Source organism: Hyposmocoma kahamanoa, unplaced genomic scaffold (assembly GCF_003589595.1).
Source record: "Hyposmocoma kahamanoa isolate Upper Pololo Valley unplaced genomic scaffold, ASM358959v1 64, whole genome shotgun sequence".
Classification (NCBI taxonomy): domain Eukaryota; kingdom Metazoa; phylum Arthropoda; class Insecta; order Lepidoptera; family Cosmopterigidae; genus Hyposmocoma; species Hyposmocoma kahamanoa.
Window position 1 is genome coordinate 7553429 of NW_020653852.1, and position 14262 is coordinate 7567690.

At 36.5% G+C, this 14262-nt stretch overlaps 1 protein-coding gene across 1 annotated transcript in view; it reads right to left on the reverse strand.

The window, feature by feature from the left end:
• The window catches only part of LOC113230843 (adenylate cyclase type 10-like), a 71749-nt gene that overhangs the window by 19617 nt on the left and 37870 nt on the right, over positions 1 to 14262 (reverse strand). The window contains exons 14-21 of the mRNA XM_026464942.1: positions 11583 to 11721; positions 11377 to 11506; positions 10952 to 11174; positions 10679 to 10757; positions 9697 to 9837; positions 9295 to 9444; positions 9101 to 9204; positions 6750 to 6857 (exon numbers count right to left, since the gene is read on the reverse strand). Coding sequence (XP_026320727.1) covers positions 6750 to 6857; positions 9101 to 9204; positions 9295 to 9444; positions 9697 to 9837; positions 10679 to 10757; positions 10952 to 11174; positions 11377 to 11506; positions 11583 to 11721 — 1074 coding nt within the window. The remainder of the gene's footprint in view (positions 1 to 6749; positions 6858 to 9100; positions 9205 to 9294; positions 9445 to 9696; positions 9838 to 10678; positions 10758 to 10951; positions 11175 to 11376; positions 11507 to 11582; positions 11722 to 14262) is intronic.

The window sequence follows — 14262 nt, forward strand, 5'->3', positions numbered from 1 at the left end:
GACATTTTTTACAAATACTCAAAAAAGTGAACTCGCCGATATGAACTCCACTATGAAAGAAGTACAAAAATCGAATATTAACATTGAGAACTCAATTGAGTTCCTAGCCTCGCAAAATCAAGAATTGAAAAGCCGTATTACGGTGCTAGAAAATAATGCTAAGGACGACAGGCAGTATATTTCGTATTTGGAAAATAAAGTGGAGGACCTTCAACTGGGTAGCTGCAAAGCTAACTTCGAGATAAAAAATGTCCCTAAAAAAGAAAATGAGAATAAAGATGATTTAATTGAAATGATTGCTTGCCTATCAAAAACGGTTAACTGCGAAATTAAGAAAACGGACATCAGGGATATTTACAGAGTACGTGGAAAGCCTGAACAAAGGAATACACCAATAATTATTGAAACTAACTCGGCTTTACTGAAAGCTGACTTCCTGAGAATGACTAAGATCTTTAACGTGAAAAATAAAAATAAGATATGTGCCAAGCATTTGGGAATCAAGACTCAAGAGGACACTCCAGTTTATGTATCCGAGTACCTAACTGCCCATGCTTCACGTCTGTTTTTCCTGGCTCGAGACCTCAAAAAGACTAAAGGATACAAATTTTGCTGGACTAGTTACGGTAAGGTGTACGTTAGAAAATCTGAGCAATCACCAGTAATCGTAATTAGAAGCGAAGATCAAGTACACCAACTTATATCGCAATCCTGACTATCTGCTAGATTTCTATATTTTATCTCTCTATTCAATTGTTTGCTCATACAGTCATTTGTAAACTTATACCACATCAACTCACGAACAAATCCCCACATTCTCTCATTATCATTCTTACTTTAGGTACTCTCGTCTCTCTCATACTCACACAAACACATTACTTAAAAATACATTACACCTCTACATCCTCGACCTACAGACTGATACATTAATCTTTTTCCTTTGTACGATTAAAATTAATAATAACCCTAATCTACTGCTTTGCCCCTTCTCTTTTGACGTTCTAATTCTTCAGCTAGATAGATATGAATGATACTTTACTAACAATAAATGACATTGATAGCTTAGAGATCGCACACTCTTTGGAATGTGATATTACGGCGCTTAATAAATATTTAAATGTAAAGAAATGTGACTTTACTGTGATCTCTCAAAACATTAGAAGTATCTATTGCAACTTTGACGACTTTTTACTTAATATTTCCCGACTCAGTTTTAACACGGATGTTATAATATTAACTGAATGTAGGATTAACTTGAACAAACAGCTACCATTGTTACCTAATTATTACTCTTATTTCACGACATGTCAGCGTAACCAAAACGACGGGGTGGTTATTTATGTAAAGAATACATTGAAGCATAAAACTACTGAAATTAATTTAGAACAGGCATCTTGTTTACAGCTTGAAATTTTGAACTGCATAGTTTTAGGTATATACAGATCCCCAGCAAATAACAATGCGGAATGTTTTATTAACTCACTAAGCACTCACCTTGAAAGTTTAAACACAAGTAGCGGAAGTATTATAATAGCGGGTGATATAAATATTAACATAACTCCTAAACATGAAGTACCACCATATGAGCAAAGAAATATGTTGTGCTATTTAAATATGTTGTCTATGCATGGTATACTATCAGGCCACACTATACCAACTCGTGGTAAAAATTGTCTGGACCATATCATGTTAAGGATAAACACTAAAATGCTTAGAGCAACAGTGGCTGTATTGAACACTACTACCACTGACCATTATACAACGCTTTTATCACTTTCTAAAATTAAAAATAGTTACACTGTGAAAAAAACTAAAACAACTATAAACTTTGAAGAAGCTTTAAAACAATTAAAAATGAAAATTCTAGCAAGTCCTTTCTATTGTGATGACCCAAATAAGGTCATAAATGACTTGATTCACGCTTTGTCAGAAACATTAAATAATAACACGAAAATCACCAATATACCAAGTAATCACCGCATAATAAAACCATGGATCACACCGGGTGTCCTGCGTTGTATTAGAACCCGAAATAAACTTCAACTAAAATGCCGTAGTAATCCATTTGATGAAGATAATAAACGAATCTACAATAGATACAGAAATTACTGTAATAATCTTATAAAGAAGATAAAAAGAAACTACGAAAAAGAAATACTAAAAAATTCAGTCAAAAATAATAAACTATTATGGAAAAATATTAAAAATATTACGTATACTAGTAACAATAAATCCACCAACACAGAACTGACGAATTTGAAATTGACTCCCTCTGCCTCTGCGGATTATGTAAATAAGTTTTTTGTTAATATTGGCAAGCAACTTGCTCAGCAAATACAAACACCGAATGATGAACTGAAAACTTATCTAAAAAACTTACCAACACAAATCAACTCCTTCGTTCTCCTGCATACTGACGAACATGAAGTAAACAGTATAATTAGGAACCTAAAATCGAGTAGTGCGCCAGGCTGGGACAATATCCCTACAGCATTTTTAAAATCTGCAAATTCCGTAGTTGTTCCCATTATTACCTATGCTGCGAACCTCTGTTTTGATAAAGGAATTTTTCCGACACTTCTTAAGTTGTCAACTATAACTCCTGTGTATAAGAGTGGAGACAGAGACGATGTCAATAATTACAGGCCTATATCTGTATTATCAGTGATATCTAAAATACTGGAAAAATTACTCAATAAAAGATTACTAGACTATTTAAATAAAAACAATATATTGTCTGTAAACCAATTTGGTTTTCAGCGTGGAAGATCTGCGGAGGATGCAGTAATCTCCTTGAGTTCTCTGGTTACAGAAAAACTTGACAAACGTAAGAAATAGGAAATGAAACTATTTTTCCGGATTTAAATCGCGTATATTTGTTTTTTCAAACAACGGGTTTGTTTGAAAAAACAAATATACGCGATTTAAATCCGGAAAAATAGTTTCATTTCCTATGTGTAACAATCGCGAAAACCTAAGAACTCGATAAACGTAAGAAATGTTTGTCAGTATTTTTGGACTTAAAAAAAGCATTTGACACTGTCTATCTCTCCATACTGGTACACAAATTAGAAAAGATAGGTATAAGAGGTACTCCACTTTGTATATTCATTGATTACTTGACAAATAGGAAGCAAACAGTGAAATTAGATAACCACATCAGTAGGTGCGAAGAGGTTTTGTATGGCGTACCCCAAGGTAGCGTTCTTGGTCCTACGCTTTTTCTTATATATATAAATGACCTATGTGATTTACAGATCAAGAGCGCTAATATTTTCTCGTATGCTGATGATACAGCCATTGTATTCACTGATAATTCTTGGAATACTCTGAAGTCTAGTGCAGAACGGGGACTGGAGCGTGTAAACAGATGGTTAATTAACAATTCTCTTACCTTAAATACTAATAAAACAAACTACATCTGTTTTAGTATAAATAATGATACTCAGCCTAAAAATAATTTTCACTTAAAGATTCATAATTGCAAAACCACAGGTAACACAAGTAACTGCACATGCCCTTCTATGATTAAAGTTGCACAATCAAAATATTTGGGTGTTCTTGTGGACCAGCGACTCTCGTGGTATCCACACCTCGAACATGTCATTAAAAGAGTAAGAAAACTTAATTGGATTTTTAAAACACTAAGATATGTAGTGCCAGGACCAATCGCTGGTCCGCGAGGCTCGTCGTCTAGGGATATACTTAAGGAAATATACGTGAGTTTGGTTCAATCTGTATTGATTTATTGTATTCCTGTATGGGGTGGAGCTGCTAAAACTCGTTTTCTCGAGTTGGAACGTGCGCAACGCAATTTGCTTAAAATAATATATTTTAAAAAAAGACGATTTGCCACTAGCAGTTTGTATCAACTATCAAATTTAGCCACTGTAAGGAAACTCTACATCACTCAAACTGTACTCAGACAACATAGGTCTCTAAAATATGATCTAAATATTTCGAAGAGGAGAAGGAAAGACATTGTGGCACAAGTACCAAAAGTAAATACAACATTTGCAAACAGACAATTCAGCAAACGATCGGCCCATTTGTACAATTTAATTAATAAGGAATTAGAAATATACGCCAAAAGTTATAGAGACTGCAAAAAAGTTACATCAAAATGGCTACAGTCGAAATCGTATGAGGAAACCGAAGATCTATTAGAACATTTGCTTTAAAAACACTACTTTCCTAATCTATGGCAACAGGTTAACACACATACACACAGACACCCCCCCCCACACACACATACATACATACACACACTCACACTCACTCACACATACATACATACACACACTCGCACATACATACATACATACACACACTCACACTCACACAGACAGACACACACACACACACACACACACACACACACACACGCACGCACGCACGCACGCACGCACGCACGCACGCACACACACATAATTTTTCATATACAAATGCACACACATACGTTTTAAGATTCATATTAAATTTAAAATTAGAAGTTAAGAAAATTGAAAATTGTTAAAAAAAAAAATTGTTTGTTTTGTTTTTGTCGATGTTTGGAACTGTAAAAATTAAACACTACATTAAGTATAAGTTAAAAATGTTAAATATGTATTTATAGCTATGGAAGAGCGGTGCCTTCTGACACAGGCTTGATAAGCTTAATAGGAGGTACCATCCACTGTTAATGTAAAGTTAATTGTATTACTGAAATAAACATTTATTATTATTACTAGTGCTGGAATTCCACCTGGCCCGCTAGCTTTATTCACGTCTAGATTCCGCAGAATTCTAAGTACCTCTTTTTGGCGTATGCGAATTGGCGCCATAGTGCACCCAGCCTGAGGTAAGATGAGATCCAGACTCGAACTCCTTGCAAAGAGTGAGGCAAAAAGAAAGTTGCCTTGTCTTCTGCAATGTAGGCCAGCGTGCCGTCCGACCTCAGCAGAGGTGTCATAGATAGGCGATAAAAGTTAGTTAGTGACTTTATATTTAAAGATGTTTTGTTTAAAAAATTAATTTGTCAATTTCTGGCGTCGCCATTTTCATTACGCATACACAATATGGAAGCGTCCGCGTACGTACGATCGGAGCGCCTGATCGAACTGATAAAAATTTGATTACTATAGAAATACGTTATTTTATTTCACAAAAACAAACACCGATATACAAATTCGTTTTAGGGTCGCGCTCGCGCCGCCGAAACGCCGCAGCCGCCGATACTTTTTTGTCGGCGCGCCGCCGCCGGTTGATCTATTATCGGCACTCATGTCTAAATCGAAGACTAATCTCTGTTCTTTGAGCACTACTAAGCGTGTCACATGATGAGATGCCTTTTAAGTATGAATGTAATTGTGTTAACTTTGCCTTGTAGGTTCCACGTTTTCTTATTAGTTCTTTTAGAGGAGTAATCATTTTATATTTTAATTAAGTAAATATTAAATCTAACAAATACTTATCTTATTTAAACTTTGTATTGAGAAGTGAAAGATAAATGGTGCATGCTAATTAACTTGAAAAAATTGGAACAATCCAAATGCAATGATAAATTAGTAATGTAGAAATGAATTATACTAATCTTGGGTGCATATGCGTGCAGAGAAAAAAAAACCGCCGAGCGTTAGTTTCTGTTTAAACGCCAGCTGATTTGAGCGTCAGACGACCTGTGCTGGACCAGCACAAGCGCAACGGGCCGGGAAATTAACCGGAAAAGCGCCGCCCAAAGCTTGATAGCAAGCGATCATCAACCGTGAATAAATGAGTAAACGTACAGCATATCAGCCAGAAAATTTACATAAATGCTTACTGCTAAAGCTGCGAATGCCTCAAACAATGGATTGTTCTAAAAAACAAGATTAGGTATAGTTCATTAACAGAATTTTTCGTATTGGGTGCTGTGATGAAGTATATGAAGACTTCAATGAACCACAGCATCCATAATGTGCGAACACAGATGTACCAATAGGTATATCGATTACGGGATTGCAACGAATTAAATGGCGATTTCAATAAACATACAAAATGTGGTTGTGCAAACACAACACACTTGAGATTTATTACGCTACGAGTTGCAAGTTAATACAACTTAACGAATGAAATTTTAACTCAATTTGACTCTGCGTGAATGTAAAAATGTGTGGGATTTGGGATGGAAACGGGTAGATTGGAACGAACTCACTGATTTCCTTTCCTGTACAAAATGGCGTGCGCTGGCGCTGCTGCGTGCGTGTCCCTAAATTTATTCGGTTCGATGTGACCACTTTACGCAGGAATGCAGGGTGTGAAAGAAAGATCTTCTGTTCGTTTTTAGTATGCTGAATGTACTTAGAAATGAATACAAAAAAGAAGAATATTGAAAACAATGCGTCTGATGCGCTAATTCTCGCAGAGTGAGAAAAAAAATGACAGCTCCGAGGCGAGGCGAAGTGCGGGAGGCGGGCCGGCTGCGCTTTTTTGTCACGTGTGTTAACACATAGTCTATTTTAATTTCTGTTTTGTGTCTGTTTTTTCTTTTAATTATTGAATATGCTTGTGTGTGCTTGTGGGAAGCAATAAACGTTTTTTTAACATTCATATAACATATTTTATAATCATTTAATGTTATCAACTGTGCCTTCATGAATTAAATTTGAACTAGTTAACGTCCCTTTTACCCCAAATAGTGCCCTCGTAATATTAGCAAGAATAGAAATCTAGTGTAAAAAAAATCATGTGAACCATAAAATTAATGACGCCACTATATGTGAAGAACTTACGTCGTCAATTACAACACCAAAGAGTTTAACGAAACATCCTCCGCCGCAAGAAATACAACGACGTGTATAACGCTCTAAAAACTGGACAGCTCTTTCATGAAGTTCTCGCTGTGGAAAGAAAAGACGACGCTATGTCAATAATGATTTCGCAGAACTTCTTTCTAACCATGGTTTCGTACTAGACCAACTATCCATTTTCTCATTACTCTGTCAACTACCTGGGCTATATACCCACGAGGTGTATGGGAGGAACAGAGATATGTGTGCCGTAAGTACAGAGTCGGCACTTTGTCTCCACAATTTCATAGGTCTTTTGTCTGTACCTATTTACTTTGAGGTCTCTTTCACAGTTCACAACACACCAGTTCTAAAATGTGGATTTCGTATATTACTCGCTTTACTCGATAAATTTTTAACATTTACACGTACATGAAACGCCACTACATATAAAGGTTGGTACAAAAAGCTATAGAGATAACATTTAATCGTGAAGAAATGGAGTTGAAGCTGTCGATAGAGTGGAACATATCTGTGAGTGGAACCATATGCTTAGTACTTAAAACAACAAAGATAATGAAATGACTCGACTTGAGTTTCACTTGTGTGCTGAGAATGTGGTATGTCAAAAAAATAACAGTTCAAAGGGGGATGCTTCCGATAAATCCAATTACAGGCCAATATCGTTGGCAACAGTAGCAGCTGCTCATTGGCGTATTATTAAAGCAAAAAATCCTGGGAAAAAAAAGTAAATGACTTTAAACCCAATCTGTCAAGGGAAAGTGCCATTTTGTGCCTTCCACATGCCATATTAGTAACAGTAGAGCTCCTTGTGAAAGAGTTCGTCCAGGGAAGTACTGCCACCTTACCTATTTCTGCCGCCAAGCAGTAACGTGAGCATTACTAGGTTCCGGCTTAGAAGGGTAAGGGTGCTGGTGAAATTACAGGCACATGTGATTTGTTAACTTCTTTCTCAGGGTGACGGGCGCAGTGGCGTCCATAAGATCATTGCGATTTAAAGCTCTGAATGGCACTGCAAATGTTATGGATAGGCGTGTCGCTTACCACCAGGCACTCGACTTGTTCGTCCCGTCACTTTGTAATATAAAAAAAATATTCTACTACTTACACCAAAGCACAAACGCCAGTTTACTCTACTTTTGAATTTATCGAAGGCTTTCGATACGGTTATACTCGTTTTATATCCTTTGGGGCAAAATGCAAGCGTGCACACGTACCCCCAGGAATGCGATCGACCTACTTAAAGCTCTCAGACTTCCGTGACGCAGCGCAGGGCATTGGCCATATATTATCCATTCAATCTTTTAAAATTAAAATAAAACAGCACTATCTAGAGCTCCAATTGAGCGGCTAGGTAACAATTTTGGTTTATTTTGATTTCTTTTCAGTTAAATTGTTTATTTTATTTCTTTAAGAAAAATAAACTTTAATAAAAACTTTAATGGAATTGCTTGCTTCAGTAGTGGCAGCCTTTTCTAGTTCTAGTTCTTCTTTGTTAATGTCTCACGAGAGCAGTATTTCATACATTCAATTCTTGGTAATGATTCCTAACAAGTGCAGTATTTTATATACATTCAAGTCATGTAATAGTTCCTATTAGTAATTTTTCTACTTGTTTACTTAATATTTAAGTTACATTTTATAATTTTAGTGTTTGCCACACTAGTACTAACTTGCCATCTCATCTTGTAAAAGCGGTTCCAACTAAAAACCAGCGTTACAGCAGGCGAGCTGTAACATATATGCTGAGTTGGATCCGTTTCAGCTTATAGGTATAATGTAATCATTAATTTGTTTTATCGGTTTTGTTCCAATTTTCTTAAGCTGAATAGACGTTTTTTTATTTCTTTCTTGCTATTATAATAAGTTGTCTCGCAGTATTGCGGTTATGGGAATGTCAACAAACCTCTACGGGTGCTATCAGTGGATAAATTACACTTAAAAATAGGTCCTTCGTGTACAATTAGTGATTGTAGGGTGTTTTTAGGACTGCCATGCTTTTGCAGCGCATTAGGCGCGTACACCAACCACTACAGTGTGATAACGTACAAGAAAACTGCCTCCTTAATGCGTTACGTGCGTGAGAGTTCCAACAGTCTCGTGCATTTGAGAGTACCATGCTTGTGAAAAATGCCTCGTGCATTTGAGAGTACCATGCTTGTGAAAAATAGAAGTATTGGAAATCGGTACATTTCCACAACTTTAGGTTATATGATACGGGTAGAAAATTTTTGTGAAATAAAAATATTGATATGATTTGTAGACAGATATGTCTGTGCCGCGATGGAGCATGTCTAAAAATCTATAATGTTATAAGACGTGGATTATCTCACCTTTTGATTTTCTGTTAAAATTTCGTAAGTAGTCTTTCTGAATAGAGTATGTCGAAACTTCATATATCCACAGAAGGCGTATGCAGGAAGTTCTTGACAGCTTGCTAAGTGTAAAAATTTAATATTAAATATCTGTAAAATGTAGTAAACAAAGTAGTTCAGTACTTCGTCTATGAATGTGCAATGTCTCTTACGTGGTATTCTCGTTCCCAAACAAGAGCAATGTGGAGGATTTATCGCTGGTATAACAATAGGTGCGGGGTGAATTAGAATCATAGACGTATCTCGGGTAAAGTCTCCGCCTTCACATTCTAGCACTCGTATTTCAAAGAGCGTAGCTACAGCTGCAAAACGCACAAAGGGTGAGTCACCGGAGGAAAGGCGGAAAAAAATTGTTTGCTAGATCAAATGTTCTAGGTATTTACTCTTAAATAAAGGTCTTACAAAAATACTACCTCGCTACGTGGATGTATACTGTACTTTCAAGTCGATTTAGTGCGTCCGGTATGCACAACAAACTGATAGAAGTCCAAAGACAGCCGAAATGCTGCCAATTGCCGAGAAATATTATTAAAAAAGTTGTACTTTGTGTGTACCTTTAGCGATTTTAATCTGACTATCACTCTGCAACAAATGAAGGAGCATTTTGCGAGAGAAAATCTCGCCCAACACTGAGCCACATTTCAGAAGCATTTTTTCAAAAGACGATAAGGAATCGTACGTCTTCAGTATTATTACTGCAACAATAAAACTTTCTTGATGACTTTTTTAAAGTAGCGTGTGTTATATTGGATAATGGAGTGGCGTCTTTAATGTGAAACCATTACGACTGGCCATAAAACGCAATTTTCCGGATTTAAATCGCGTCTATTTGTTTTTTCAAACAAACCGACGTTTCGGGCCCTTTACAGGTCCCATGGTCACGGTTGACTGAGGTGGTACAGTCTTCAACCAACGCTGAAACTTGATGTAAGTGAGTTTGTACCCTGCGTAAAACCTCCAAAACTGTATGGGTTATCAAAAATACATAAGGCTGACACCCCACTCCGTCCCATAGTTAGCCAGAATGACACACCAACCTACAAACTGGCTCAACACATAGCAAAGGTACTGTCACCATTGAGAGGGAACACTTCTACACATGTGAAGGATTCATACTATTTCATCAGTGGAATCAAAGATCTACGGTTAACTGATGATGACACCATGGTCAGTTTTGATGTTCAGTCGCTGTTTACCAACCTACCAGTAAAAGACTGCATTGAAATTGTACGTAGAAAGCTAAGGGAACATAATATGTCCATTGAATATGCAGAATTATTAGAACACTGCCTAACATCAGGCTATCTATTGTGGAATAATGAATTCTACCTACAAATTGACGGTATAGCGATGGGCTCCCCGATATCTCCCGTTGTTGCCGATATTTTCATGGGACCTGTAAAGGGCCCGAAACGTCGGTTTGTTTGAAAAAACAAATATACGCGATTTAAATCCGGAAAAATAATTTCATTTCCAATAGAAATATAAATATTTATTCAATTTTTATTCATATAACTTTCAATTTTCAAAGCATACCGTCCATTTCAATATCCATCATAATGTTTTCGAAATTGCTAAAATTGTTAGCGTCTGTAAGTACAGCCATTTGTATCTTCTCGTTATGTGGCAAAGAATGTATCCAGCTCTCTTTCTCCATTACAGTCTGCAATATTGGTAAAGATGCCAATACACTCGGCTCCAAATAAGTTTTATTATTTACCAAACGCCTTACTTAGTAAGCAATTTACTTTATTCTAGCGGTTTGCTCAATTTGTCTACTACAAATTTTCCTTTTTAAATACGACTTACTTCCAAATCATGACTACTTTCTCGTTTGTTTGGATACGAGTGTGACTCATCTTCATGTGCAAAGACAGTGGTAGTCAGTAAAGCAGGAGACGGCATAACGGCTCCAGATTCCATTGCCTCACTTCGAGAGACAGTAACAACTGTCAACTGTAATCGTTGGATGAGCGAAATGACAAAGTTCTGAACCCAACCAGGTAGTCCACCGCTTGCGCTTTCTATCACCCTAAAAATTTTTATTTAAAAGATTAGATATATTAAATTCCATTTCGGGGAAGGAATAACGAGTCGAGGAGGCCAAATTAACACCACAACACGCGTAAGTAGTTGGCAATGTTTTGGTTTGAGAACGTTTAGTGATGAATAGTTAAAGATTTCGTAGCATACGCAACACGAACTGTTAGAACTTGAAATACTATGAAACTTACTTCTCCAAATCCGCTGGAATCGCTTGCACGTCCAGCAATTGACATGCCAGTGCCGCATGGTACCATCGATCGATACCAGAAAGGAGCATATTTACTATCATACTGTTGGATAAGCACTTTTTTCCAGTCGCTGTGGGACGAATTTTTCAGATTATAACTGCCAACCGATTGTCATAGTCTGGTTATAGATTTTATACACGACTTACTTGTCACCATCTTTTCGTCATTTATAGAAATTGTTAGGAAAAAGCATTTTGCATTCAAAAGTATTATCAGAATACGCCATGATTCGTCATCAATAAACTCCGCGTTCCTTATAAACACAATATGTAGAGACGAGAAGCGCTGTAAAACGAAAAATCTTGACAAGTTTATTTTCAATACGTGACGTGCTCGCCAAATTTATACTTGTCTTAAATACTTGTAGTAGCAGGTCACTTACGCCCAATTGCCTGAGAGATGGAATGATCAAGTAAAATCATACATGTTTATTTTCGAACAAATATTGACGACCTCGGTGACGACGCTCAACGATTTATTGTAGAAGCAGAATGTGAGGTTCCGGGTTTAATTCCTAGTAGGATCAATGTGGGAAACACTTTTCTAAATTGATTGGAGGAGGACGTTGTGACGACTGGCGACAAATGGGGGAAAAAATCCTATATTATAGATTTTTATTATCCCATTTGTTACCACTGGGAATAAGCCCCCCATAGTGAATTCGTTGCTCTGGTACTCATAGTATACTGGGAATTCCATAGTTTGAGATCAGGTTATTGGTGTGGTTAACGGGCGTATTATTAATATTCTGCAGTGTAGGCATCTACTAACGAATATGTTGTTTTATTTATTTTTTGACCTACCTCTGTGGTTCAGTGGTTACCACACCGGTTTTCGTGGTATCCAAACCATCTCTGAGGTCCCGAGTGCGATCCCCGGCTGCGAGGTCAATTTGGAAAACTAACTTTTCTATATTGTCTGCGGTCTGGGTGTTTGTGGTACCGTTTTTCGTTTCCGATTTCCATAATACAAGTGCTTTAGTTACTTACTTTGAGATCAGAACAACGTGTGTGATATTGTCAAATATTAAAAATAAATAAAGACTTCATGATTGATGATAGTAGCTACAGATTGACACGTGAGATCAAACAAAAATAAGTAAATATGTAAGCAACAGATATGCTCGACGTCGTATTATCAACACACGTGAACAGGCAAAATCGAGTGGATGTGTAAGAAACAGACGATCAATATCGTACTCTTTGTTGATTTTCTACGATTAGACAAAATCGAGTAAATGTCGAAGCAATAGACAATCGACAGAGTATTTTTCGTCAATCGACACTGTGCACCTTAAATTAGGTGTCTTACCAAATTTGTATTTATTAATCCTGATATTTATCAATCGTTAACAGGCGACCTTAACCATCGACAAAATAGAGGAAATTTGTTATCTGACGGATACTTATTAATAGTGAAAACACCGTAAATGGAGCGCCAATAACGATCGTCAAAAATTGAACAAATCTGTACCTTATTGATTGTCAAGATACGTGAGGCGCACTATAAGTTTCCGGAATGAATAAGAAAAAAATACTATAAATGGTCAGAAATTTATTTATTGTTTCTCAAAATATTCTCCGTTAGCGTTAATGCACTTTTTCATACGAATGAACCAATTTTGAAAACATTCATGCCACTCCTCCGTGACAATCTCTAAAACATATTTTTCATATTCTTCGACAGCCTCTTCAGAAGCACTAGTGTAAGTTTTACCAAAAAATTCGAATACGCTTCGAGCGCGTTAGGTGAGTTAACTATTAGCGAGAAGTTTTTTCATGTTATGCGAGTGTATCTTTTCAAGTGTCACTTCACCGAACGTTGCGTGTGCTCACTGCTATGAAAGTATTTTTTTCTTCTGTAGGTTGGCACTTGAGTTTCGGGATGACAATTATACGATTTATTTAAAACGTAGTTTTGCATTAGGGGCACCGGTCATCGTGAATATTATTCATAATTTGGACGGATAATATTTGTTCGAATGAACGACGAATGAACATAGTGTTGTTTCATTTTCTTCTACAAGAGTAAAAGAGGCATCAAATATGAGTGCCTACCATTGTTGCCGAGTGTTAATCAACACAAGTTTTAAAACTTGGGAATTGGTGCGTTATTTTATAAAATTTTCATTCTAGTTTGTTATTTTCATCATGAAAACTAGTCCGAGCCAATTTGAGATGCTCGTGAATTTTATGGAAACGTAAGTTCTTTGTAGTTTCTTTTGTGTAAAATGTGAGACAAATACAACGTAAGTGTAACAAAAAATGTGTACTTAAATCTTGGTATCAGTTATGGTGATATAACCAAACCTTCAAAAAACGCCCGCGGTCGAATCAAGACAATTACGTCTTAAAATAAGGAACCTTATTAAATGCCGACGCCACTGGTCATGCCAAAACCACGGAAAAATGGAAAAAGGTAAGTTCAATATTTATTCATATTATAACTTTTTTGTAACCTTTTTATGAAAATTTTTTGTAAAAGGTTTTTTGTAATGTTCTTTGAAGGTGTGGAGTGATTATAAAAATAACGGCCTGCCATAATTTTGACACAATTTTATAAAGTCTTTAAACACGAAATACAGTTTATCACAGAAAAATCATGTAAACGTATGATTAAACCTCGATTTCACCACCCAAACAACAAGTGAGATACTTTACTACAGTGATTCCGTTCGAATACTCGCAGAAATGTCAAATTCATAAGTTACACTCGCAAAAACACAAAAAACGCGGTTCAAAGTGAGTAACGCGCTCGATACGTAAAATACGGATCGAGCGCGTTACTCATTTTGACAAATACACTAGCGTTTATTGTTGCCAATAC